General features: G+C 45.8%; 2 protein-coding genes across 2 annotated transcripts; one reads left to right on the forward strand and one right to left on the reverse strand.

The window, feature by feature from the left end:
* The first annotated feature begins 6,785 nt into the window (after window positions 1-6,785).
* On the forward strand, window positions 6,786-9,624 carry LOC101763989 (chloroplast envelope quinone oxidoreductase homolog). Its single transcript, XM_004957214.2, has 4 exons — window positions 6,786-6,946; window positions 7,083-7,224; window positions 8,431-8,519; window positions 8,731-9,624. The coding sequence occupies exons 1-4, from the start codon at window positions 6,875-6,877 to the stop codon at window positions 9,445-9,447; spliced, it is 1,020 nt and encodes a 339-aa protein (XP_004957271.1). The 5' UTR covers window positions 6,786-6,874; the 3' UTR covers window positions 9,448-9,624.
* A 14,984-nt stretch (window positions 9,625-24,608) lies between these two features.
* On the reverse strand, window positions 24,609-26,521 carry LOC101764402 (UDP-glucuronate 4-epimerase 6). Its single transcript, XM_004957215.2, has one exon. It carries the CDS (start codon window positions 26,404-26,406, stop codon window positions 24,940-24,942), a length of 1,467 nt encoding a protein of 488 aa, XP_004957272.1. The 5' UTR covers window positions 26,407-26,521; the 3' UTR covers window positions 24,609-24,939.
* Window positions 26,522-27,696: the final 1,175 nt, after the last annotated feature.

A 27,696-nucleotide genomic window follows, 5' to 3' on the forward strand; every position in this document is an offset into this window, starting at 1 on the left:
GAGAGGAGGCCAATGGTGCCGTGGATGGTGACTCCTTTGATGAGGAAGATGGTTATCCTTTACCGCGAAATTGGTTAAATTATGACCATTCCGCCCTACAGGTGAATACTGGGGAAAATGTTCCTTGGGAGTACAAGGAGAAAGAGGTATGCGTGGGGACTTTGTACCAAAGTGGGGATGAAGTGAAGGTGGCTATTAAGAGATGGTTCACTTTGTCTTTGCAGCGTTAGTTTAGGGTGGAAAAGAGTAGCCCGAAGGTGTATGATGTCCGTTGTGTGTGTAATGATTGCCCATTCAGGGTGCATGCATACAAGGAGAAATGGAAGGATTACTGGGAGATGACTAGAGTGGTTGAGCACCAATACTTGCTGGCTGAATTGGAAGGAACACACCGGAACCTCACTGCTGATTTTGTTGCTCAATACATGTATCCTCAGATAGTGCAGAATTCTAGCTTCGAGCCCAAGTCCATTGTTTGTGCCATAGAGGAGAAGTTCAAGTACAAGATCGGCTATTGCAAAGCTTACTGGGCGAAGTAGAAGGCGCTGGAGATGAAGTGGGGTACGTTCGAATCCTCCTATGACAACCTCCCTGCCCTGTTGCACACCATTTGCCAAGGAAATCCTGGAAGCTTCTACGACTTGAAAATCTATCCATGTGTTCAATTTTTCTAGGGAAACAGGTCCTGCAGCGTTCATTCCTCGTGTTGGGTCCTTGCATTCAGGCTTTTCAGCTATATCGACCAGTCATTTGCATTGATGGCACATTTCTAACTAGAAGATACAAGGGATGAATATTGACAACTGTTGGGTCCGATGGCAACAATCAGGTGTTGCCGCTTACGATCGCATTTGTGGAGAAGAAGTTTGGAGATAGCTGGTATTGGTTCCTAGAGAGGGTGAACAACATGATTGTGATGGATGTCGAGGGGGTTTATCTCATTCATGATCGGCACAAAGGCATTATGCAAGCAATCGAAGACCTACAGAATGAAAGTCAGGAGCGTTTTAGGGTGCCGATATGGCCGGACTTGAAGAGTAGGTGGTGCATTAGGTATATGAGTGCAAACTTTGATAGCCAATTCAAGAACAAAACCCTTATGAAATTGTTCAAGTGCCTGTGCAGCTAGAATCAGGAGAAGAAGTTCAACCTGCTGTGGAAGAAACTTGGGGACCTCACAAAGAAGCAGTGCGAGGAACTAGCGAAGAGGTCGATCAATAGTGAGGCCGACCACCCTGTGTCTCTGGAGGACGTCGGGCTCAACGGTCCAAATGTTAGGCGCAGACAGGGAAGATCCATCAAGAGCTTCTCACAGTGGATTGAGAATGAACCGAAAGAAAAGTAGTCATTACTCTTTGATGAAGAGGTGTACGGTGGGGGTATAATGATGACAAACCTAGCTGAGGTTTACAATTGGGTCCTGCGCGGTGTTCGGGACCTGCCCCTTGTTGGTATTGTGGAATTTTACCTATACCGCACCATGAAGTATTTCAAGGAAAGGTACCAGTTGGCTGATAACTCAATGTGCGACAACCACAGGATCTATGGGTACAAGATGAGAGAGTACATGGAGAGTGCGATTAAGAAAGCTCATTTGCATCGTGCGAAAGAAGTGGGAGCCGTGGAACGCCAGTTTGAAGTTTTTTGTTGGGACAAAGTTCGAATGGGCGGGAGGCGTGAGAGACACACACATGAGTGCATCATTAGCAATGAAGGTTGTGTTTGCTCTTGCCACAAGCCAAGGTTGCTTCACAGGCCTTGCACCCATGTCATTGCTGCATGCATTGAGGCGAGGGGGGGGGGCTTCAACCACATCGGTTAGTGCCGCAATATTTTCTAAAAGAAATCATATGGCAAACTTGGAGGAACGAGATTTATGGATATCGTTTACTAGGAGACCTTGTCAACAATCTTTGGAATGGCGCCTGCTACATTCCTGACCCTGATTCAGAAATGTTCCAAGGGGTCGGGAGAAGGGGGAACAGACGTATCCGTAACAACATGGATCAATCTGAAGCAGGTCCTGATGTCCGACTCTTCTCGAAGTGCCACGAAGCCGGTCACACCTACAAGAACTGCCCAACAACGACGTATGGAAGTGCGAGCACCCAAGCTGCATCTAATAATTTGTAATGCAATGTAATGTTTATCTTTAGTTGTGTTATCGTAACTTAAGTTGTGGCCTTAATGTAATGTAATGTAATGTACTATTTATTTGTTGTTGTAGTCGAAATGTTCTGTAATGTATTATTTATCATGGACGCTTTTATTTGTAATAACTCATATGCTGTGTATTTCATTTTTATTACGTCTTCAAGTTTTTATTTTTTCATTACTTGTGTTATAGGTATGGCGCACCCAATTCCACAGGGGTACCAGACCCCTGAGTTGCTTGACCCTACCTTGGACAGCCAGCACAAGTCATACATGTCAGCGGTATGCGGTTCGACTCTCGGCACGTTTTGAGCACGTAACCCGCTCTCGACCATGCCAATCGACGCATGTTGGATCCCCAGGTATATTTGATTATACAGGAGCACAAGCTACAACCATATATAGGCATGGGGGACTAGGCGTAGGGGCAGCTATGGTTATGAACCCTAGCTGCCACCCTTGACTCGCCAAGGCCGGCGGCGCCCACAGGCGGGCTGCCTGCTTGCTCATACACGTAACAGGGCCCGTAGGCCCACTAGTATACATACAGATAAATACAATCTAACACCCCTCCCACACACAGTCGGAACGTCAACACAATGAACGTTTAGACTGGATCTAAACTCAGTGAATACTGAAGACGGCAATCCTTTGGTGAAGATGTCGATGAACTATGAGGACGTTGGTACATGAAGGACGCAGACATCACCAAGAGACACGCGCTCCCAAATGAAGTGCAGGTCAATGTCCACATGCTTGGTGCACTGGTGATGGACCGGATTGGATGCCATGTACACTGAGCTTATGTTGTCGCAGTAGACCAATGTCGCTCTGGTCGGTGGGGCGCCCAACTCGAGCAAGAGTTGACGGGGCTAGGTAGCCTTAGCAACGGAGTTGGCGACAACACGATACTCGACCTCAGCACTGGAGCGAGAAATAGTGTGCTGGCGTTTGGAGGGCTAAGAGACCAGATTGTTGCTGAAAAAGACCGCGTAGTCGGAGGTGGATCGACGAGTGTCTAGACAACCTGCCCAATCAACGTCGGAGTAGACCACAAGCTTGGAGGAGGAGGAGGAGGTCGGCCGAATATGGAGACCCAGAGTAGCAGTGCCACGAAGATAGCGCAGGATGCACTTGAGAGCAACCAAGTGGCGCTCCCGAGGATCGTGCATATGCAAATAGATCTGCTGAACGGCATAAGTGATATCCGATCGGGTGAAAGTCAGGTACTGCAGTGCACCAGCGAGACAGCGATAGGCAGTGGCGTCCTGGACAGGAGATCTGGCATTAGCTGATAGCTTGGCGCAGGTGTCAACAGGGGTGGCGCAAGTCTTACAATCAAACATATTGGCACGCTTCAGAATGTCCAGGGTGTACAGATGTTGAGACAGAAACATACTGCTGGCGGTGCGCTGAACATGAATACCGAGAAAGTGATGAAGATTACCCAGATCTGACATAGAAAACTCCCGCTGCAAAGCTGCAATAGTGCGCTGAAGAAGATCGGGAGTAGAGGTAGTGAGGATAATATCATCAACATATAAAAGCAAATGATCAGTGTTTGTGCCCTGGCGATAGATGAATAGCGAAGCATCTGACTTGGCCTCATGAAACCCAAGTGACAGCAAATAGGAAGTGAACCGACTGTTCCAAGGACGCGAGCCTGTTTCAGGCCATATAGGGACTTGTTGAGCTTGCAAACAAAACCCGGACCAGCTGGATCCTCAAAACCAGAGGGCTGAGTGCAATACACAATTTCAAACAAAGTCCCATGCAGCAAAGCATTCTTGACATCCAACTGATGAATTGGCCATTGTCGGGAGAGAGCCAGAGATAGGACGATGCGAACTGTGGCTCGCTTAACAAACGGGCTGAAAGTTTCGTCGTAGTCGATGCCAGGATGCTGTGTGAAACCCTGAAGTACCCAACATGCCTTGTACCTTTCTAGTGAACCATCGGCATGGAATTTGTGTTTGAACAGCCATTTACCTATGACAACGTTAGCTCTGGGAGGACGAGTCACCAAATCCCAGGTGTGATTCCGAAGCAAAGCATCGTGCTCCTCCTGCATAGCTGACCGCCAATGAGGATCAGCAAGAGCGCTCCAAAAGGAGGTGGGCACCGGCGACAACGCGGCGATGTGAAGTAGAGTCGGGAAGCGATAACCGAGCTTGGACCGAGTCTACATAGGGTGCTGATTTACCACTGGAGGGCACGGGACAACACCCTTGGGCAGAGGGGTGGGCAGGTTGACGGGAGTAGGCGCTGGAGCACTCGACGGCCCACGGACGTCAGGGGCGGTCGGGGTCGGGGCGTTAGGCGCTGTTGGGGTCGGGGCGGCGTCCAGCTCCCCCCAACGCGTCGATGGTCCATGGGGCGCCAGGAGCGGTCGGGACGGCGTCCAGCGTCCCCCAACGCGTCGACGGTCCACAGGCGCCAGGCGCGGTCGGGGTCGGGGCGCCAGGCGCGGTCGGGATCGAGGCGGTCGGGGTGGCGTCCAGCGTCCCCCAACGCGTCGACGGTCCACGAGCGCCAGGCGCAATCAGACGGGCGCATGGGCCCGTGCAAGAGGCACCCAGGGAGCGGCAGGGGCCAGCGCGGCGGCGCCAGGGGCCGATGATGCGCCTGACGAGAAGGAACATGCGCATGAAGAAAACGGTGATAGACTAGCAGAAGTCGGCACCGAGTCAGTAGAATCGTCCAGGTAGTCGAACGCCGTAGGTGAAAGTGTAGAGGTCACAGAAGCAAACGGAAATACAGACTCATCAAAGACGACGTGTCGAGACTTATGAGTCAAGCACAACACTATAATAAGAAGATGATTTTATTGATAAGCATAAAGTCAGACAAGGAAATAAAGATACACGTGCCATACCTTCAGCTCCAAGAGGACAAGTAACCTAAGTAGGGCTACTCTAGCCTAACTCCACTAGCTTAGAGACTAATGATGGAGAGAGTGATTCTTCTTGGTGTGCATTGGAATGGAGGGGATGCTACTCTATTTATAGGAGCTTGGAGGCGGTTCTGCTAGGGAATTTTTGGGGAATATCCCATAACCGACGTAGGGGTTCCGTCAACCGTCGCCACGCATCAGCTGGGGATGAGAGGAGCTAGGGGCGGTTCGGCTGAACCCCTGGTTCGGCCGACCCCCTTGTGGGCCCGCCTCGCAACCGCCTTTCTCCGATTGACTGCCTGATGGGTCCCAATGGTGGTTGTGTGCGTTATCCGTTGGATTGAGGCGGTTGTGGTAGTTTGTGAGCCCTTCAATCCATGGGTTGCACACGTGGCAGCCTCCCATTGGTTGGAGTTGTGTTTCTTGCTCCTTAGAGTGTGCTTTCTCCTCACTTTTGTGCTTTTTCACTTGCAACCAAATATTCTCCAAGGACAAATGGAACTACATTATTCTTAACTAAGTATGTGTGGAAGAAATGCTAATCCTCCTTTATTCTTAAGCATATTGACAGTCATATTTGGTACTTAACGACCGTCAACGTATCCGATGCTGAACAAAACTTCTGAACTCAGCCGACATTGTCTCTGGACAAGGTAAATGCCCTTAGTCCGATGGTCACTTGATCATAGGCTTCGGATCATCTGGCAGCCCAGGGTTCACTTGTTCACCAAGTCCAAAGCTCCAATGCTCACAAAAATCACCCCGTTAGATCATCTGATGCTTCTGCAATTCAAGGAGATTTCTTATGTTGTGCTAATTTCTCTGATGGTTGCTCCGACGTTTGTTCTGATGCACTGTTGGATCGTCCAGGGTTGTGGATGTTTTTTTAATTTGAATACTACAATTTGAATACCGTCACTTGGGCGTTCTAAATTTTTTTACTATCGTTTGGATCCCGTCACTTGAATACCATGACTTAAATGTCACGATTTGGTTACCATAGGATAATCATGAATACCGTGATTTGGACACTAAATCAAATACCGTGACTTGCATCTTACCTAATTAGGTTTGTATTCTTGGTACCTATAAAACTTACAATGTACATGCTCGATAAAATATTAATCCTAATAACTATGTTGTTACTTAATTATTAAAATCAGGAACTGTGGACTAATGGATCATGTTTCCCTTTGAGTTTAAAAGAAACAAAGCTCCACAGCCGACTCGGTTCTCTTGGTCAGACCTGACTGGGACGGGACATGATCGGGTTGGCGACCCGCAGTCGTGCACAGAGCAAGGTGCACGTGGACTGGGCGGTCTATCTTGATTCTTGAGCAAGGACCGGATCGGCGCAGCAGATTGTTTCCAGAGCCGGATCATCAGGGAAAGGGAAAGCTCCACCCTCACTTTGATCATTGGGCGTTCAATTGGGAAAACGTGGGAACTTAAAATAAGTGTCCAAATACGGCGTGAAATAGTATATTTGGGCACATGATGCTCATGCAAGGTCTATATGCTCAATTTTTTCTGTCACGACAAGAGTTCAGGCAAGTGTGAAACTATGGGGACTTTTTTTTTTTCACTATTTGCTTTAAGTTGAAAAAATGATCCATTGTGCCGAAAACGTGATGTTAGCCGTGTCACCTTTACAGCGACGCTTTCTTGTCTGGAGCTAACAACCTTGCAAGAGCTGATATAGTGATATTTCAGGTACAAGTACAAACAACCGGCTCATTTCTGTCCACAACACCAGAGGCCTGACCAACCATACCAGTATCAGTGTGTCAGACACCTCTCTCTCTCAGCTCAGAGAGCACCAGAGCCATGGCTGCTCCGAAGAAGACGATGAGAGCCTTTCAGTACGACAAGTATGGCGGAGGGGCAGAAGGCCTCAAGGTACGCTAAGCACTAACCACACTTCTGCTCTCAAGCATGTCCAAGAACCTGCATCCTCGCGCAGGATTGAAATTTCTGTGTACTCTTCTGATGAGCTTCCATTGATTCTCTGATTCTGATGAGCTTCCGATTTCAGCATGTGGAGGTGCCTGTCCCGTCGCCGAAGAAGGGGGAGGTGCTGCTCAAGCTGGAGGCGGCCAGCATCAACCCCATCGACTGGAAAATTCAGAAGGGCATGGTCCGGCCCTTCCTTCCCAGGAAATTCCCCTTCATACCAGGTAACGTTGCATGTCTGAACAGAACATATAGATATATAACCTCAGACTGCATCAGTACCCACCGCATGTTCAGTGCTGATTACACGAACAATTGCGCAAGGAAATCGCCTTTTTTTTGTTTCAGCACATTTACTATTTTGATCCTGCTATGATGAAACTCTGAGCATTCTTCCTGCTGAAATTGTTACTATCATCTGTAGATAAAAATGAAAACAAACTAGTACTTGTTAAGAAGTTGGTACAATCTTAAGAGAAACGCTTCCATTCTTTGTGAAAGAAAACTGGAGAGATCATGAAGCCAAATTGTTGTAGATGCTGATATCCTAAAGCATTTGGTACAGTCTAGATCAATTTAGTGCTCTGTTGTAACAGCACTACTATCGCTCAAGATTCATAAAACATGCAATCTGGTTCAGCAATACTAGTTGGTGACGGTGCCAATTTCGAAAAGAAAACGTGATATTATTTGGAGTGGTGAAGGTTGGGCATGAGCATAAATCATGAGAGGGCAGTTTGTTAAATCAGATGGGCCTTGCCCTCCTTTCCAACTAGTAACCCACTTCTCATCCCGTAGTCGTATGCTTTCCTTTTCCTTTTCATCCCACTTCTCGCATGCATCAGGTGACCACTGGTTGAGGATATGAACAGGGAATCGAATAAGCATGTGGCTGGGAGTGGTTTAAAAGTTTGCATGGTGTTCCTCAAGCACAAATAGCAATAATGGAGGTCATGCCCTCAATGCTACTAAAGGACAATTTAGCCACCCAGATGATCTCACTGTTGTTGTTTTTTCTTGGCAGTCACTTTATTTTGCTATTCTATTCGTGGTTATCTCGGAATTTGCCTACATTTCTCACTGTCATACGGCTTTAAACCCACAGGAGTTGACAAATCTAGAATTCCCACTCGAGCGAACGTAAACCTTAAAAGCAATCTTTGCATAAAACAAAGAAAGGAAAAGGCATGAAGAACAAAGTAACATCAATACTGATTTAATTCAACTTTTCCTTATGATATATAAAAGAGAGAATCAAATAAACTAATCTTTGGCACACTTGGGGAAACAAAAGTCTTTATATTGGTATCTAGAAATAGCACTAGAACATGTTGAGTACAGCAGCTTCAGGACTTCAAATATTTTGTACATACGAATTGACGACCCATATTGACCTCCAAGAATTTGGTCTTGTTGCCATGACAAAACAGTTGGAGACATTTCCGGTGAAGTCGTCGAGCTGGGCACCGGTGTGACCAACTTCAAAACAGGCGACAAGGTCATCTCCATCAGCTTCCCGGTAACATTTCTATTCCAATCGAGCGGTGACAAACTCTGTCGCCTCTCCTCTTAATAAAAAAACGTGCTCAGTCACGTTTGGAAAAAAAAAAAGAACTTGTCATCTCTGGGCTCTGGCAGTAAGAAGCAGTGAATTTGTTCTGCCAATTCTGTCTAGCTAGTAAGTGCATTGCCTGACTAACACGTTCATGGATCATTCACCACCGTGGAAGACTGGCGGCGGGCTTGCGGAGTACGCGGTGGCGCCGGCGTCGCTTACGGTGGCACGGCCGCCTGAGGTGTCCGCGGCCGAAGGCGCCTCTCTGCCGACGGCCGCGTCGACCGCGCTCCAGCAGCTGAAGGCCTTGCGGGTCACCAGCTTCGACGGCTCCGGCGGCGGCAACAACAACGCCCCCAAGAACGTCCTGGTCACCGCGGCCTCCGGCGGCGTCGGCCACTACGCCGTGCAGCTGGCCAAACTGGCGGGGCTCCACGTCACGGCCACCTGCGGCGCGCGCAACCTGGGCTTCGTCAGGGGCCTTGGCGCCGACGAGGTGCTGGACTACAAGACCCCCGAGGGCGCCAGGCTGCAGAGCCCCTCCGGCGTGAAGTACGACGCGGTGGCGCACTGCGCGACGGGCACCCCGTGGTCGGCGTTCGCGCCGGTCCTGGCCGACAGTGCCACGGTCGCCGACGTGACGCCGGGGATCGCCGCCACCGCCAGGTCGTTCCTGCAGAAGGTGACGCTCGCCAAGCAGAGGCTGGTGCCGATGATCCTGATACCCAAGAAGGAGGAGATGGAGTGGCTGGCGGACATGACGAGGCAGGGGAAGCTCAAGACGGTGATCGACTCCAGGTACCCCCTGAGCAGGGCGCGGGAGGCGTGGGCGAAGAGCATCGAAGGGCACGCCACCGGCAAGATCGTCGTGGAGATGGGAGACGAAGAGTGATGAGCCGGCCGGCGCGCGTGCACGATGACATGGTTGAGAACATTCAGCATTGTGTCGTGCAGTGTATGTAAAGCTATGGGTCCTATTGGATTTCTTGTGTGGCAGTAAGAAAGAATAAGTTGCGTTGTGCAGTCTGAAATCAGATTCAGGATTAACCATGTTTCTATGCTGCTTGCATCCCTCCATAGCTTCTGCTGCTGACAAAGAACTTCCGATGATTCATGCAGGCAGCCTGCTGCCTGCTAACGCCGTCTTCTTCCCCATTCAGGACATGCTCACTGCAGCAGCAACCGCAGCTCGGGGTGGAATAGCTCGGCGACATGCCCCGGCGTCCGGTCGCCTTCGAGCAAATGGATTCCTTCTCCACGCCTGTCGTCCGCCCCCGACGGCGGCGGCGGCAGACGCCGTGCGAAATCAGGGGGAGGACGGTGAATGAAGTACCGTCCAGAGAGGACGGTGAATGAAATACCGTCCGGCCTGGGTCTTCCGTGACCGTTCATTGGCACGTGGGCGGCCCGGATTAACGATAGGGAAGAGTACGGGGAGGGAATATTTCGGAAACGAACAATCCATACGGCGCTCGAGCGTTTTGACGCATCTCAGCGCTTGATTTTTTTGCCCGTTCGATCTGCCATCTGCGGCTGTCTGCGCTCTCCGCTCTACCCTGTCTGCCGGTGTTGATTTGTTTGTTTATTTTGTAGATGACAGGTGGACCCGTTGTGTCATAGACCGTGTTTTGATTTTTGGGAGTCGCGCGCGTTTATAGCGGCCTAATTTTCAAATTTTGCAATTAATAAAATTTGCTAGAATTTAATTGCATGTGTCTAAAAGGATTATAAGGTTGTATTTAAATTTTCTTGGGCATTTAAACCTTTTTTAAATAAATTAATGAATTATAGGAGTTCATCGTTGCATTCGTGCTGGTGCATTGTTTTTGGTTGTTTGAATTCAAATTTGTGTTTGAATTCATTTGATTGAATCTTTTCAAACAATAGGAAAGCTCTTTCTTTTTCCCTCCTTTTCTTTTCTTCCTTTCGGCCTGCTTCTTCTTTCGACCAAGTCGCCAGCAGCAGCAGCCCAGCAGGTCAGCCCATCCCCATGCCTTCTCCGCGGCCCACCGCTCTGCGCCAGCCTGCCCCGCGCCACTTTTCCACTTCTTCCGCTAACACTCGGGCCTGCTCATCATCCCCTTCCTCTCGCCGTCTCCGCGCCGCGCTCGAGTCGGACTCGAGTCCGAGCTCGTGACCCCCCCACCCCCCGCGCGCGCACCCGCCTCGGCCTTCAGCCCGCACGCTAAGGCTAGCCCCTAGGCTATAAAAGGCCGCCGACAGCCCCCCCAGCCTTACCAAACCCTAGCCGCCGCCTTGAGCTCCAGCATTGCCGACGCCCGAGCCCGAGCACCGCGCCCGCCCGCCGCCGTCGACCCCCTCTGCCGTCGCCTCCCCGTCGTCGACAACACCGCCCGGAGCACCGCGAGGAGGTGAGGAGGCCGTCCGTGGAGTTCCCATGCTCTCCTGTGTCTTCCTTCGCGCGAACAAGCTGGTCGAAGTCACGCGCCGCAACTCGCACACGAACGCTCGATTTCGAGTGAGTTCCGGCGAGTCCGCCGACGTCGCCACCGCACGCCGCCAGTTTTTTGTTCCAGATGACCGCAACGCTCGATCTCGATCCGATGGTCCGGATCAGATCTGACCCAGGTCAATACTAGAGAGCCCCTGAGTTTTGCTAAAGAGCCCCTAAGTTTTATAGTTTTTTCACCTAGGTCCACGCAGTTCAAAAGTAATTGCATCTAGGTCCTTTTTCTTCTGTTTTAGCCCCTGTGCTTTTACAAAATAGTGCCCACCGTCCCAGACCTGCTCTTTTATGCATTAAACCTTCGGTTTATATGCGTATTTATGTTTTAGCCCTCGGTTTCTCGCAGCTTAGCCCCTGGAAGTTTAGTTTTCTCTCAGATAGGCCTCTACATCTCGTTTAGTTCATATCTTTCACGTTTTAGATCCGATTTAAGCGATTCTTGCGTCTATGAGTTCGTGTTGATGCATATATTAGTTTTATGATCTTCTTTTGGTCTGTTGCTACTGTTTGGAGTACTGTTTTATTATTTTATTCCTTTGTTTGCTTGTATGTGCTCGTGTGATGCGTATAGAAGAACCACAATTTAAGGAATTCGAAGCTCAAGGATTTGAAGACTTCGAGCAGCTGGAGCAAGTCCAGGAAGGCAAGTCGTGCCCTTGATCACAATTTGATTCTATGCAACCTTTACTTTCATGTTCAATACACATATGCTATGCACGTTAAATTCATAAACATGACGAGTCCTATTTAAGGTGTGCCTAGTTTTATCCCTATACCTTGATCAACCTGGGTTATTTTAATGTTGGGTAGTTCTTGCTTAGTTGCTCAACTTGGTTATGGTGGTATTAATGAACCAATGCTTAACTTATTTTATTTATGCTATACTTTTTGTTAATACAAGATCACCATGCTTAATTGGAACATGGAGCGACCACCCAGGAAAATAGTACAAGCATAAGAATTATATGGCTCTGGTCTTGGCTAATTAATTAGAGACTCTAGTTTGAAGTGGTCTTACCGAAGGGCAAGAGAGGTGGCGGCAGATGCGGTATAACTCGGCCCTCGGACTGATCTGCTCTATGGTAGCTTCGCAGTCTTGAGATAGGTTTATACTTTGCTACTGATCCAGAAACTTTAGCGGGCTACTTCTTATTAGGGAATCTTTGTAAAGGCCTCGTAGCGTCTCTATGCAATCACACCTAGGAAGTGTGGTATTGTGCCTGGCGCGCACAGTATGGTTAGGTCTAAAGTTCTTTTGAACTATTATGCAACTTGTGGGTAAAGATGTGCAACCTCTGCAGAGTGTAAAACTGATCGATCAATCGTGCTCACGGTCAAGAGCGGTCTGGACCCTCACATGATTAATTTATCGGAAGTCAAATTAAATTGTTGTTATTTATTGCCGTTACCTTTATTTATGATCATGCTTAATGTGGGTGGTATAAACTTATACTTAGTAATTGCTAATAAAATTTATCCAACCAATTAAAATGTTAAATTGCTATTAAACCATAGTCTATCCTTAAATGGCCTTACACTACACATTCCTCATGCTTGCGGAGTACCAACCATAAGTGTACTCACCCTTGCAAAAATTGCTAGTTAGAACAAGTCAACTTTGAGGAGGTTCTTCAAGACTTCGAGGAGTTCTAGGTGTACATGTTCCCCCAGTCAACTGCCTGTGGAGTCATCATCTTCGTTGGAGTTTCGCTGCTATAAAGATTCTTTTTGTTTTTCGTATTAAAGACTATCGGTCATGTAATAAATATAATATTCTCTTTACGTTATTGCACTATCTATGGTATTTACTGAAGTCGTTGCATGTGTGTAACTTGATCCTGGCGCACATGTAAGTCATGCATCTGGTTTTGCCTTTAAAACCGGGTGTGACAGCTACCGCTTTGGCTTTCTGTTGTGCCCATTTCTCTTTGAGCGGCGGGTGCTCTGTTCTCTTCGGCTTCTCCTAGGTGCGCTTGCGTTCTAGGGTTTGGCGATTCGTCTGGATTTATTGATTTATTCATTGTTTTTGCGATTCGACTCTAGTAGACGACCCCCCGTATGATGCTTGTTCCCTAGTTGATTTTAATCAGTTTTTCTAGCACGATTAGATCCCCAGTGATGAGATTTCCCCCATGGTGTAACTGTGCAGTTCATCTTCTAGTTTCCTCCGATTCGTTATGCTCGATTGACTTGTTATTTTTTGATCCCGCGCTTAGTATTCGATCCCCCGCATGTTGTTTGTTTGGCTAGTTGATTTGAATCATGTTTTCGAGCACGATTAGAACCCCATTGAGGATTCCCCCATGTTCTTCCTGTTCACTTCATGGTCTAGCTTGTGATTCGTATGCTCGATTCATGCCATGACATTTGTTTTTTTCTATCCCGCCCAAGTATTTGAATCATGTATGCTGTCTGTGTGGTTAATCGAATTGATCTATCCTTTTCCACGGCTGATTGGAACCCTCATTGATGGAATTTCTTCCTCTGTTCATGATGTTCAATTCATCATCTAGGTTCTTATTTGATAAGGCAGCTCGTATCTTATGATTCCTGCTTATGCCCTTGTTTAGTTGGGTATTTGATTGAAATTATTGTTTAAGTGGGTTGGATATGATAATATTTTTAGATGATTAGAATCCAAGCCTATGAATTGACTGGAACTATATAGCATAGTATTTTTCATATTTTGAACTTTATCAGTGATAGAATTTAGTAGTTTAAATAGGTGGATGCTTCTGTCATAACTTCCATTAAGTTGCATTATACATTTTACCTTGTTTAGTATGTGGTTTTTTATAGTTAGTAACAGTATTGTTGTGTTCGATATATTTGCTGTGGCATGGAATTCTTCAATTCATTAAGTTGGTATTGTTTTGCTTGTTCTATTAATGCAACCATATCTATATTATATATGATGTGCTTAATAGTAATTTTTCATTTAATGAATTTTACTTTATTTATTTTCAGATGATTTAATTTATTTATTTATTTAATGCAACCATATGAACAATATGATCCCCGTATTATTCTTGTTGCCTAGTTGATTTGAATCAGGTTTTCGCACACGATTAGATCCCCAACGATGAGTTTCTCCCCATGTTCTAAATTTTCTGTTCATCTTCTAGCTTCCGATTTTTTATGCTCGATTCACCTGTTGTTTTTGCGATCCCGCACCTAGTAGATGATCCCCCGTTTGCTGATTGTTTGGCTAGTTGATTATAATCATCATTTCGTGCACGATTAGAACCCCATCGAGGATTCCCCCTCCCCTCCCCAAATGTTCTTACTGGTCACTTCATCTTCTAGCTTCTAATTTGTATGCTCGATTCATCCATTTTTATTGCGATTCCACCCTAGCACATGAATTCTATTTTCTGGTTGTGCGCCTAATCGAATTGATCTATCCTTTTCGCGGCCGATTTGAACCCCAATTGAGGGAATTTTCGTCCCTTGTTCTTAATGTTCAATTTCATCCTCTAGTTTCTGATTCGACAGGCGGCTCCTATCTTTTTTATTCCTGCTTCTACCCTTGTTTAGTTGCGTATTTGGTTGAAATTATTGCTTAAGTGGGTTGGGTATGATAATTTGTTTGGATGATTAGAATCCATGCCTATGAATTGACTGGAACTATATAGCATAGTATTTTTCATATTTTGAACATTATTAGGATAGAATTTTGTAGTTCAAACAAGTGGATGCTTCTGTCAAAAGTTTCATTAACTTGTAGTATACATTTTACCTTGTTTAGTATGTGGTCTTTATACTTAGAGCTATGGCATGGAATTCTTGAATTGATTAGAGCAATCTGTAGATCTGTATTCCCTAGAAAAAATTCTAAATTATCTGATTGATCTATTTATATTTGGGGGTTCCCACTCACCCCCAAGTTAATTTGTAGATTTGCATTGTATAGGAAAAGAAATCTATATCATCTAATTGATATGTTGATTTAGTCAGTTGTTTGTTCTGCTTTAGTTTGCTGTTTGGGCGATCTGGCCGGTTGAGTACTTGAGACTCACTTGCAAGATACACAGTGGTATACGGTGTTATCTTGGTAGTTTTCTGAATCCTGAACTCCAGAGTTGTTGGGTTAATCAGCTTGGTAGAGTGATCTCTGTATTTTTCTCAAGTGAGGTGCGTGGATGCTATGATGTACTATTGCTTTTGTAGTAGTAATAATTTTTGTGAGGTGACTGGATGTTAGAAATTATCTGTATATATCTAGATGAAACAGTATATTTGTTTAATTATGCCTATGCATCGCCTACATGGTCACATCACTTTAATTTACATTAGCCACTGAAATATAAATCACGCTAGCCTGACATGTAATTTTAGGTGTTTGATATATTACCTTCCATTCCTTTTAACAAAATCAACTTTTATCTTTAGCATAGCGGTAAATGTGATGGAAAGACATGCTGGTGGTAGTCTCTGCATCAAGCTCTCTGATGATATATTGCTTTGCTTGTTTGTTGATGGAACCATATGTATAGTTTAACTATTTCATATATATGATGTGCTTAACAGTAAAATTTTTTATTTAATAAAAATTGACTTCATTTATTTTCAGATGGGTTGGAAACGCTTTTCTGACCAAGTCAACATATCTATTGGTGAATCTGAAGACCCTAATTTTGATATTGATTCTGGCATTCGCTTCCCAGCTTCTGATGATGACATTCAGTCTAATGTATGTCTCAATTCTCATTTTCATCACAAACTTGATCTATTTAGGACTTTCTAAATATTTTTTTAATTTTCTTGATTTCTAATGTGTTATTCTCCTTTTCTTTTGCTTGCATGCTATATATCCCTTGTTGAAAACAAAGTCCTCATCTAGATCTGATAGCGCAGAAGGAATTAACCAAGCACTCTTTGACCTCATGATGAAAGACGTATGGTTTTACACTTCCTTCATTTTCATGATCACTGAATTTATTCTTCCCTTTAATTTAGTTTAACTGAATTCAATCTTCCCAATCAGTTCAAGCTTATAAAGAAGCTAAAACGTGCACCCTCATTGACTGAAAATCACAAGGTTAGTGATGTTTCCTGCTTTTAGCTTTGTAAATTCTCACTTTTTGCTTGTGTCTGTTTTAACTCAAGCTTATAACGTTTTCTTTTAAATATTTCAGCTTATATTAGCTTATTTTTATTTTGGTTCTATTAATATGTGGATTATTAAACTCAGTTTTGAATTGTTCTATTTTAACAATTTCTTCTAACCTCTTGTAGTTCCATGTTTCTGAATAAATCAAACCTCCAGTTACAATCATCCTCTCTAGAATCAATCCTTATTACCATTGCATTATCTGGTTTCTGAAAGTTCATATAAGATAAGTAAAATTTACATTTCATATTTGTTCTCAAGTATAGCTTCATGTTTAGTGTAATGTTATTTTTACCTCAACATCATCTTCTATAGCTTCATTTCTCATGATCATGTCATCTACGTTTTCAGGTGTTGTTTCACTAATCTAGAGATATCGATGATAATATAGTAAGTATAAACTCATCTTTTCTTTAAAAATCATTTTTGAATTAGCAGCACTTGAGTTTCACTTACATTTGGTATAATGTCATTCATTTGTTCTCCAGTAGCATATCCAGTTTCAAGTGCTCAGTCAAAACTTGAGTTTGTTATATCTAGGTCCATATTCTGAAATGATAACAAGAATCTATTAATATTACCACAATTAGGACATATGATACCTTACATTTTTCCCTTACCTTTGTTCTAAAATCTCCTAGAACTAATGATGTGCATGGTCCTGGTGCACTCTGCAAAATTAAGATCAGAATGTTGTTTGGTTTAGTATACATAGCAATAGTACTATAAATACATCACATTTGCTAGTGTATTTTTCATACAAAATTGATGTAAATTTTAACTAATTCAAATGTATTTTGCCAATTTTTACCTGGTAACAAATATTTTGTTGTTCTTCTTGTGAATTCCATACCTGTTCCACTAGCAAACATGTATATCCTCCTATCAAAAACATGTCTTGACTGTTTATCATGTTAAATTCTCCCCGACTGACTTATGGTTGCTTCATCATTGAAACATCAACCCTGCTACTCTGGTTACAATTATCCTGAAAAAAAACATCTTATCAAATTTTGTTAGCAAACTGTTTAACTATCCAAAGATCTGATGCTCTGTTAAGCTTTGTGTGTGCTGCTTCTATTTTCTTTTTCTTTTTGAATGATTCAACGTCATGTGCAATGCAATTGAGATGTCATTATGTATGCTTTCAAGCTTTTTGCAAGATATGTAGTAGCAGTGTTATTTTCAGTGTTGTTTTTCAGAATGCTAAACTGCAAAGAATCTGGTTTTAATTAGCATCTTTGTTAATTTAAGTGAGGCACATGCCTGTTGTGTTGCCAAATTAATTAGTCAATCAATTTAAAATTGATCTAGTATTCTGACCTCATTTAATCCAAAATAGTTATTTTGCTGAGCAGGCTTTGATCAGCTATTCCAGATATTTTAGCTTGTTCTAATAAGTTCTTGTTTTACAGAAAATAATATTTATGCACACAGCAGATCAGTGGGTTGATTCCAAATTTGTTATCTTTCAAGATCTATGGTGTTTTGATGGAACAAAAGCAATGGGAATAAAAGGTGCGGTACTCTTACCTGAGATGGTGTTATTTGCCTTAGGTCTTTGTCGACAGAGACATTTTCCCCCATCTGCCCCTGTATCTCCTTGGATCTTCATCGTGGTATTCTTCTTTTGTGGATCTTTTCTGGAGCAGGAGTCGTGCTCCCTCAGAGCTCCCATTCTTTTTTATCTACGTCTTTATGCTGGATCAGCTCAAGACTTGTTCAAGAAGAAGGTCTTTCTTTCCCTATCATTTGTTAGACTTTGCAATCTGAGGCTTTTTTAGTTAGTTAATGGGCTTCTTATGTTTTAATTTCATGAGCCCAATCAGCTGTTATTTTCGTCAATCCAACTACTACTCATCCGTTGACTTTTTCTTAAGCTTTGTTGGGAGTTTTCCCTTTTAGCCTATTTCCTTACAAACTGCAGGTTTTATTCCCTCTCTGTTATATGCAACACATCTAATGTGGCATTTGAACAATTGCATGGCCCCTCGATTTGCGCACACTTCCATCTAATTACTGCAACCACTCTCCACCTTCCACTTTCGTGCAACGCACTACTCTTAATGTCTATTTATTCCCACCCTCCTCACTGCTCACATCTACCCATGCTCACATCTACCCAGTTCATTCTGCTCTCACGAACAAACCAAGTTTCCGCTTTGTCCTCTTCTGTTTCTTTCTTTTCCCTGATGTTCTCCTCTCTGCTTTGTTCTCTTTTGTTTCTTTCTTTTTCCTGATCGATCTCCTCTAAGTAACCAAGTTTCTTTTTGTGCATCAAGGACTCAAGTTGCTTTTCTCATAGCAGAAGCCTTGTGATTCTGGTTTCTAGTTTATTTCTATCTGTTATATTTCTTTCACTTCCTAGTTCTTTTTTGTAGTTTTTTTTACTTTTCTTTTGAAAAGTCATTCAGTAAAATAGTGTTTCTTTAATCTATTCGCATGTCAACTAATATATATTCCTTTTTCTTAACTTGCTTTTCAATTCTTTATGCCAGTTTATATTAAGGAATCCTTTCAGGACCTTTTCCTCCCTTTCTGAAATTATGTTCTACAATTCCAACTTTTCTTCTTTTGTTCTACATATAATCTGGACATGTTCTTTTTCTATATTTTTAGTTCCAAAGTATAACAACTGTGTATTTTATTTATTACTGGATTAAACTAAGAGTATATTGTATTATCATTTCGTTAGCTTTCCATATCATATGACTAATGTATTATAAATTTGTTGGTTTTAATATTACAGTGTAATCACATTTTTATTATATTGATTTGTTGAATGTAAAGTAAATGATTTATTGATTAAAATACCTTTAACCTGGTATTTGTTACAGTTTGTTTAATTTTTTATATTATTTGTTTATCCGGGGGTTTTCACTCATGCCCAAACTTAATCGTAAATCTGGGAACCATAGAAAATTATCTAAATCATCTGGTTAATTTGTTATATTATATATTCATATAAGAACTTTAGTAAAACATCCGAGTAAATCTGGAATCTACTTTTTGTTTAAAATATGAATCATTTGTTTCATTTTTTTGGTATCTGGGGGTTTCCACTGACCACGAAAATTTATCCGTTTATCTGAGAACTATAGTAAAATATCTGCGTAAAACTGGAATCTATTTTTCTTATTTACAGGATCATTTGTTTCTTTTTTTTGTTATCTGGGGGTTTCCACTGACCACCAAAATTAATCTGTTTATCTGAGAACTATAGTACAATATATGAGTATAATATGGATTCTATTATGTTTAATATCTGGATCATTTTTCTCCATCTTTTTGTTATCTGGGGGTTTCCACTAGCCACCAAAATTAATATGTTTATCTGAGAACTATAGTAAAATATCTAAATAATTTGTTTCATATGTTTCTATCTGTCCATGTGGAATTTGTATTTAACTACCATAAATTCATCTGTGCATATGGTCACTTTTGTAAAGTATCTAACTACTTCGTTCAATGTATAGTTTGCCTTCTTAGAAGTATATGAATCTTTCTTGTTTCATTCTAATACCACTAGGTGTCATTATGTTATGTTCTTATAATTTATTTTATTTTTATTCTTAGAGCCGTAAACTTGGTGAAAAGTCTTTTGTTAAAGGCAATGTTCTCATTAGTCGTGACAACTGTACCTATCTTGGTATCGAAGAAGGTAATTAGGATTTTAGGATGAGAACAACAATCGATTCATGACTACTGTCCGTTCTTTGGAGAAGATGGTTGGATCGCCTTATGTTCCATTGTTTGGAATTGATGTTGACCTTGCGCGCAACTATGGATTTATCTTGTGCCTTGACTCTAAGACTGCTCAATATCTGCGTGCTCATTATGTCATTGTTGGTCAGGAGAAGATCTTCTTCAATGTTGTCAACGGTGTGAGGAAGATATCTTTCTATGATGATGTTAATCAGCATCCAAGGGTTTTGAGGTGGATTTGAGGTACCATCCCTTTTTTACTGTGTTGATGCTAACTTAATTATCTGTGTGTTCTAGAGGTATATGAAAGACTATTAACCTAAGAATTAGTATTATTGGTTCTATTTTGCTTGAATTCTGCTATGTAAGAGCATTTTTGTCTACCTTGCCTTGCTTTCTACCTTGCCTTGCTTTCTGATCTGTAGGATCAGTTTGTTTCGTTTTGCTTGGCTTATGATCTGTAGAACTGATGTTGTTATAGTTTTAGACTCTTCGTGCTTGTTACAGTTCTAAACTTTTCATGTTTTGTTAAAAATTATTTTAGTATTGATGCTTGTTAGAAATTATGCTAGTATTGTTTTGATAGTCAATCTGCAAGATTTTGTGCATATAAAATCATATGTAGATTATAGTAGCTTTTCATTAAAGGCAATGGATCCAAATCAAAGGATAATAGAGTATCTTTTTTTATGTTACATGATGATTGCAGTCTAATTACATCTAATACTGAAATGTAATTTCAATGAGTCTTTCATGCATTTTCCCTTTTTGTTTTTTTTCAAACTCTGTTTGTGCCCTCAAAAATTTAACAACAAACAACTAACAGTTGCTAGTATCTCGATGGATCTGTTTGGTTCCATTTTGCTTGCCTTTTGATCTCAAAGAACAGTTTGGTTCTATTTTGGCTGGATTATGATATGTAGGATCAGTTTGTTCCATTTTGCTTATCTTTTGATCCGTAATAATGATGGTAATTTGCTAGTTCAAGACTCTTATTATTTCTGTTAGAAATATGCAGATTTTAATTATAGCCAATGAATTTAAATCAAAGGATCCAAAAATGAAGTGTTGGGTAAAAAAAACACTCGACTGCCCAGACAAAAAAAACGGGTCCTTCCAAAACACTCGAGTATGGAAAAAAAAACCCTCGTGGATTTTATTTTGTGTCGCAAAAAACACCCTCACGGACCGCGCGACGGCGGCGGCGGTGAATCGCCGGTGAACCGCGTCGCGCCTCCGGGAAGCACGGGACAAGACTCTCGGCCACCCACCTGCTCCGCAGTCGGCCGTCGGTATGGTCTCGCTCGGCAGTCCGCAGTCACCACCGCTACAGTCCCGGACGGGATGACGGTGATGGCGAGCCGCGCGCGCGCGCCGGAGGCCGTCGCTCGGCGCCTCAGCGGCCTGGCCGCAGTTCGCATGCCAGCTCGGCTCAGAAGCACGCCTCCGCATCAGTTTTCAGTTCGCGCTTGGCAAAACGAAGGGACGCAGGTGTCTGAGGAGAAAACAGAGAGGAGCCGGCCATGGTCATGGACTCATGGATACAATGCCTCTGTTCCATGACTAGCAGACAGGTTCAGATACCAACTGGAAATTGTTCTTTAACCAATTGCCTCTGTAACAAAAGGACGAGGATGTACGGAAGCATCACCATTCAACAAACATATTGGGAATATTTTTCTTAACTAAATTTCAAAAACCACCGTATTCTTGTTCTAATTGTCACAAACCCACTTCTTTTTGCCCATTTCACATAGTTACCAATAGTTCGGGCTCCATAGTCCATTCTCACAAAACTATCTCTTTTTTTTCTCCAACGGTTTCTTATCACTTATGCCCACATGTTAACAGAGGGACCAAAGGTTCTGCTTGGTCCCTCCATCACTGGCACGTGGATCCTGGTGGTTCATAAAAATTGCTTGGAGACAAAATTTGGTAAAACAAGGTACAAACTATTTATAGATCTAGAAAAGAGCAGAAGAAGATTTGCGGGTTTTATGACAATTACGACAAGAACGTGGTAGATTTGTGGAATTTACCTTGTATTTTAACCGGAAATCTCAAATCATTCATAATTTTGACTTGGTCAATCATCATGCCTTTGATCGTATCAGTTTATTTTTATTAAAAAAAAGGGAATTCCCTTCTATGAAACCATGGAAAGGGAGAGTTTGACCTATTTGCCTGGTGACGCAAAACTTGAGTCACAAGGGATAATCGGCGCAAAACCAATGAGGGCCAATAGAAAAGGAAAAGGATATCAGGTCAGGTGTTTAGACAATGTCCAGAAAGTAAGCACCAAATCCTTCCAACCACTGCCATGCCATTATAAATCTAAGCATTGACATTCAAGCCATGGTCCAAATGGTGGGTCTCCTTAGTTTGACAATTTTTGCAGATAAAAAACCAGTTACACATGCAGTTCAATTCTGCCTATGCAAGGAGGCGGCCTGCAATATGTGGATTGGGGACAAATTAGCAACGCTACGGATAAGCAAGTGCGTGGAGTTGTACCCTCATGTTATCGCTGACACTTACGCGGAAGGCACTTAATTTGCCAACAGACTTGGTTAGTGGGTCTGGCAGTCAGCAACCTTCTCGCTTTGTAATCCAAACTGAAGTCCTGCTGCTGGATGTGTAGACACGCCGGCTTCCCCGAGACCCCCACGACGCCGGGCCGAGTAACGCGTAATGGAGGCGAGCCAGAATGATAGGAACAGGCATGTTTACAGTGACCAATGCCTATGTAGTTGGATCAGTATACACTACTAGGCATTATGCAGCATTGAGAGGGCTAAACTCGCTTTTGGGCAAGTGGTGAAGCACTTGCAGTTGCAGACCGTGTCAAGGTTAAGTCAAAGTTTCTGGTCTAATGCCATTCCAAGGCCAAGTCAGACTGTCAGAGGTTGCTGGGGACCAAACTTCTCTCTAGCACTAATACTATACCTGCAGCACTTGCTTCAAGGCATTATACGACATCTCAAGTAAATATGCTTTCCTAACCATATGATTAAACTAGTAGTTGTGAAATGTCAGAGCTTAACTGTCTTTAGCAACCCCAACTAATGTAGTGACCTGAACCTGAAGTATGCAGCAAGAAAGGGAGCCAGGATCTTGACCCATGTACGTTGCACAACGCAGCACACCATTTCCAAGACCCCAAGCCTCAGATCCGAAGTTCCTTTCTGCCCATGAAAAGATTTTGTTATGCTGAACAAGATCTTCAGGCTGCCGTGCAGGCAGACCTCGGTCATCACCACACGGCATTTCAAGTACGCGGCTTCTCTAGTTCCTAAGGCATATCTGTTGGCTTCTGCATAATTTATCAGATTCTCTCTGGTCCTACTAGCCCCCGTTCGATTCAATGTGTTGTTTGGGGCTCCAGAGTGGGCCCTGGCATCAGATTGCAAGAACCATCTAGATGCCGACAACGAATTTATTTTTCGATGGTATAAATTGGTCCATTTTTGTTTTGTTAGATGATGTGCACAGAAAATGCCCCCGTTTTTTCTCTCCAAAAGAAAAAATGTGCACTGAAAATGCTAGTCAGAATTGATCGCCCAATTTAGCGAACAAACACCAGTCTTGGATGACGTTATAGCTGAGTTGCAGCTCAATCAGGATTCAGGATTCATGGAGACGCATATCGACAAGGCCAGATTTTTGCCTGCAGTAGAAGCAATTTTCGCAGGGTACATATACGAAGGTGATGTGTTTGTTTCTCCTTTGGGAACTTGTAGCACAAGGGTAAATACAATACCGATTTGCTGGAATCTGATGGCCTATGCAAGGAAGAGCAGAAATGCAGCGGTCTGAAGGCGGGCGTGGACAAGAACCGACCTGGATGCATGATGATGGATGGACCAGAACGGGTGCCAGGATGGACAGACAGATACGTTGCCTTCTGGGGAATAAATTGGGCTTAGAAGGGATCCAAGGTTCCGCTTCTCATCACTTCACTATCTCTTTTGCAGAACGCCACTGCAGAAATGCACAATTGCATACTTTTGCAGTGTCCCCATCAACCCTCCACCATCATGCATGATTTCCATTTCCACTCACCATCAGGGAAAAACAGGGAAGAAAATGATTGGCATTTCAGTGTTTCAGCAACTCTGATGCAAGATATAAAGAGAAACTGAATCTTGTGCTCTGCAGATCTTAAGTATGGTAACATGCAACGCTGCGACAGTAGCCTCTCGTGGCATCGTGCCGACATTCCATTGGCGCTTAAAATACTAGCATCGCAACTGGCAGACACTTCGACCTCGCCGCTGAAATAAAAGTGTCCAAACGCAAAACCTCGCAACAGTGGGGATGGGTGGCCCTGGCCTGAGCCTGAATTGGCAGCAGCCAGAAGGCTCTCCCCCTTCTGAAACGGCCGGCACAGCAGCTTGTACCAATGGGCTCTCGCCGCCCATTAAAGATGCTAAAAGGAGCAGCGGATTGGACCATGCTCTGAACCCTACACCAACCAGCTTCATTACTTCACCCAGACCCAGCGCAAGTGCTCCACGAAGCACAACCACAAGAACACACGGCACGCTGCACACAAGTAGCAAAGGTCCCCTGTTGGAGAACCAGACCGAAATGTAGCGGCAGGGCCCGAATGTGTGCAAGTTTGTTTGGATATTGGCTTTGGATGGGAAGGATTCGGAACCCAGAAATGCAGCGTACAAAGTAGAGCTGAAAGTGTCGAGGCTGTGTGGTGTGGTTTTTGCCTTTGGCTTTCGGATCACGGGATGATGAGCGAGAACAAAACAAGTGATATTGTGCAAGAGAACAAGTTGATTGATAGGGAGCCAGTGACTTCATCTTTCATCTGTCCTGGCTCCTCTGTTTGATTTTATCATCATCTATACCCCCTCCCAATCTTCTATCTACGAATATGCATGCAACAGTTGTTTGCATCATTATTCCTACTAATCTCTATCAGCATAAGGAGGATTAGAAGAAGAAGAGCAAGTAGCAAGGGCTTCAACAATACATGGTTACAGACAAAAAGCCTCCAAGAACTAGCTAGAGAATACACACTTGGTGACTTGGTGTTGTTGTGGTGGTGCTCTGTCTCTGTGTGCTGTGCTTGATTGAATGATCGATCACGACGCCGCCGACATGGCCGCCGCGGCCTTCTTCTTCTTGGCGGGCTTGTCGGCGGCGCTGCGTGCGCCCTTGGCGATCTTGATGTCGAGCTTGTAGTACTGCACGAACCAGTCGACGAAGTGCCGGAGGCCGGCCTCGAGGGAGGTGGTGGGGCGGTAGCCGAAGTCGTGGGCGGCGTGGCTGACGTTGGCGTGGGTGAAGGGCACGTCGCCGTTGCTGGGCATGGTGACGATGCGCTTGTTGGCCTTCTTACCCAGGAGCTTCTCGAGGATGGCGACCATCCGGGTGACGGGCACGGGGGAGGTGTTGCCGAGATTGTAGACGCGGAGCGGCGCGGGCCCGCTCTTCTTGCCGGACTTGGAGCCGGTGCTCTTGCCGGCGGTGTCGAGAGCGCCGAGGCAGCCCTTGACGACGTCGTCGATGTAGGTGAAGTCGCGGCGCGCGTCGGAGCCATCGGCGGCGCGGAAGAGCGTGATGGGCTCGCCGGCGACGATGCTGCGGGCGAAGAAGAAGTAGGCCATGTCGGGGCGGCCCCACGGCCCGTAGACGGTGAAGAAGCGGAGGCCGGTGATGGAGAGGCCGTAGATGTGGTTGTAGGTGTGCGCGATGGCCTCGCCGGCCTTCTTGGTGGCCGCGTACAGCGACGCCGGGCGGTCGGTGCGGTGGTCCTCGGAGAAGGGCGCGTCGGTGTTGAGCCCGTACACCGACGACGAGGAGGCCCAGACGATCGCCGGCTGCGGGTCGGCGTGCTTGGCCGCCACCTCGAAGACGCTGACGAGCCCGGCCACGTTGGACGCCACGTAGGTCTGCGGCGCCTCCATGGCGTAACGCACGCCGGCCTGCGCCGCCAGGTGCAGCACGTGCGTGAACGCCGCCACGTCGAAGAGCTTCTCCAGCAGCAGGCCGTCGTTGATGTCAGCGTCGACCACCGCGACGCCCCGGCTAGCCAGGAGCGCCTGCCGGGCGCGCTTCAGCGACGGGTCGTAGTAAGAGTTGAAGTTGTCGAGGCCGACGACGCCGTCGCCGCGGGCCTTGAGCGCGAGCGAGCAGTGCGTGCCCACGAACCCGGCGGCGCCGGTGACCAGCACGGAGATCCCGCCGTCGCGGCTCGGCCTGGCGCTCTGCCGCATCTCCTTCTCCCACGCGGCGCCCCCGTACGACGCCGACGTCGAAGAGGACGACATGAGGAGGCTGCGGTGCGAGGCAGAGTGGGCGCCACCTGGGCCGCCGCCGCCGGCGGAGAGGTGGAAGGAGCGGAAGAGGAGGGACGGGTAGTGCAGCGTGAAGAGGAAGACGAGCGCGAGCGTAGCGAGCACGGTGGCGCGGAAGAGCAGGTGCGAGGACGCCGACACGATCTTGGCGCTGGTGGCCCGCCGAAGCATCAGCGCGCCGCCGCTCGCGTAGCGCTCCAGCTTCATCCCCTTGGCCGCCGCGTCCACCGCGGTGATCCCCGACGACGGCATTGCGTCTGTCCTCTGCTCCTCCTCCTCTTCGCGTCCGGGGTCCCCGAGGGAGTGAGCTCGACGGGTAGCTAGACAGACACGGATGGACGGACAGCTAGGCTCGGAGCAAGCGGGCTAGCTGAGGAGGGAGTGAGAGCAAAGCGGGGGATATAAAAAGGGGGGAGTGAAATGGGGAGAAGGGGGGGAGGTGGGGCCCCACGCGGCGGTTGGTTTTTGGTTTCGGTTGGGCGCCACTCGGGGTGACCCCGAGTCGGGTCTGGCTCGATTGGGTGGGTGCGGTTTTGGATTTGGGATTCTCACCTCCCTGCCTAATCTGCTGCGATCTGGTAAACGAGGAGGGAGCTGAACTGAAAAGCGCTAGTGTTTTTGGTAGGATCGCATCCGGCTATTCGAGCATGGGTAGCTTACCCTCCAGTCTCCGGCTCCTGGAGCTCGGCCATGGCGGTTCTCACTTGGCAGGCCAGGCCGCACTGTGGCAGTGAAATGCGTGCGCGGACCTGCTGTCGACGAGTCAATGGCAATGGCTTGGCCAATGGATTCGGGGACTTCGGGTGTGTTTGGATGGAGGGATAAGTGGAGTGGGATAGGATCATCCTATTTTGTAAGGGATGAGATGATCCTATTCGGTATTTGGTTGGAGGGATGAGGGCGTTCCAGTTTCGTTGTTTGGTTGGAAGGATGAGGACAGATGAAATAAACGGTGTTTCTATTCCGTTAGTCGCGGGACCCACTGTCAGCCTTAGAGCCTCATCCCCTTCCTCATCCCGCTGTGGCCCGCGCGCCCCGGGCTGACCTCGGCCATGGCCGCTGCTAGCCCCTCCCTTGGTGTGCACGCCACCCTAGTGTTCTGCGCAGCCGGCGAGCGCCCAAGCCCTTACGCCTTGTTGCACCGCCTACGCCGCGCCTGTCCTTGCCCAGCATCGCCTGCGTCACGCTCGCCCCCGCTTGCCTGTGCTGCGCGCCACCGTGGCCATGCTCCTGCCGCCGTCGCCGCATCCCTTGCGTCGCCAGGCTTCGCCCTGCCCGTCTCTCCTCCCTACGCCGTCGGGCTCTACCGCTCCCGCCACCCCGACGTGCGCTCGTGCCTCCCTATGCCGCCAGGCTCCACCCTCCCCACCGCCCTGACGTGCGCTCGCGCCTGAAGCGCTCGCATCACGGCATTTGCGCCGTCGAATTGGGACATGTCGGTTTGGCCATTTTCTAGGGACGGATCCATCCCATTTTTTCGAAGAATATTCTATTTTGATGTCGTCCTTATCCCACCGTCTCTCCAACCAAACACATGCAAAA

Source organism: Setaria italica, chromosome II, assembly GCF_000263155.2.
Source record: "Setaria italica strain Yugu1 chromosome II, Setaria_italica_v2.0, whole genome shotgun sequence".
NCBI classification, from domain to species: Eukaryota; Viridiplantae; Streptophyta; class Magnoliopsida; order Poales; family Poaceae; genus Setaria; species Setaria italica.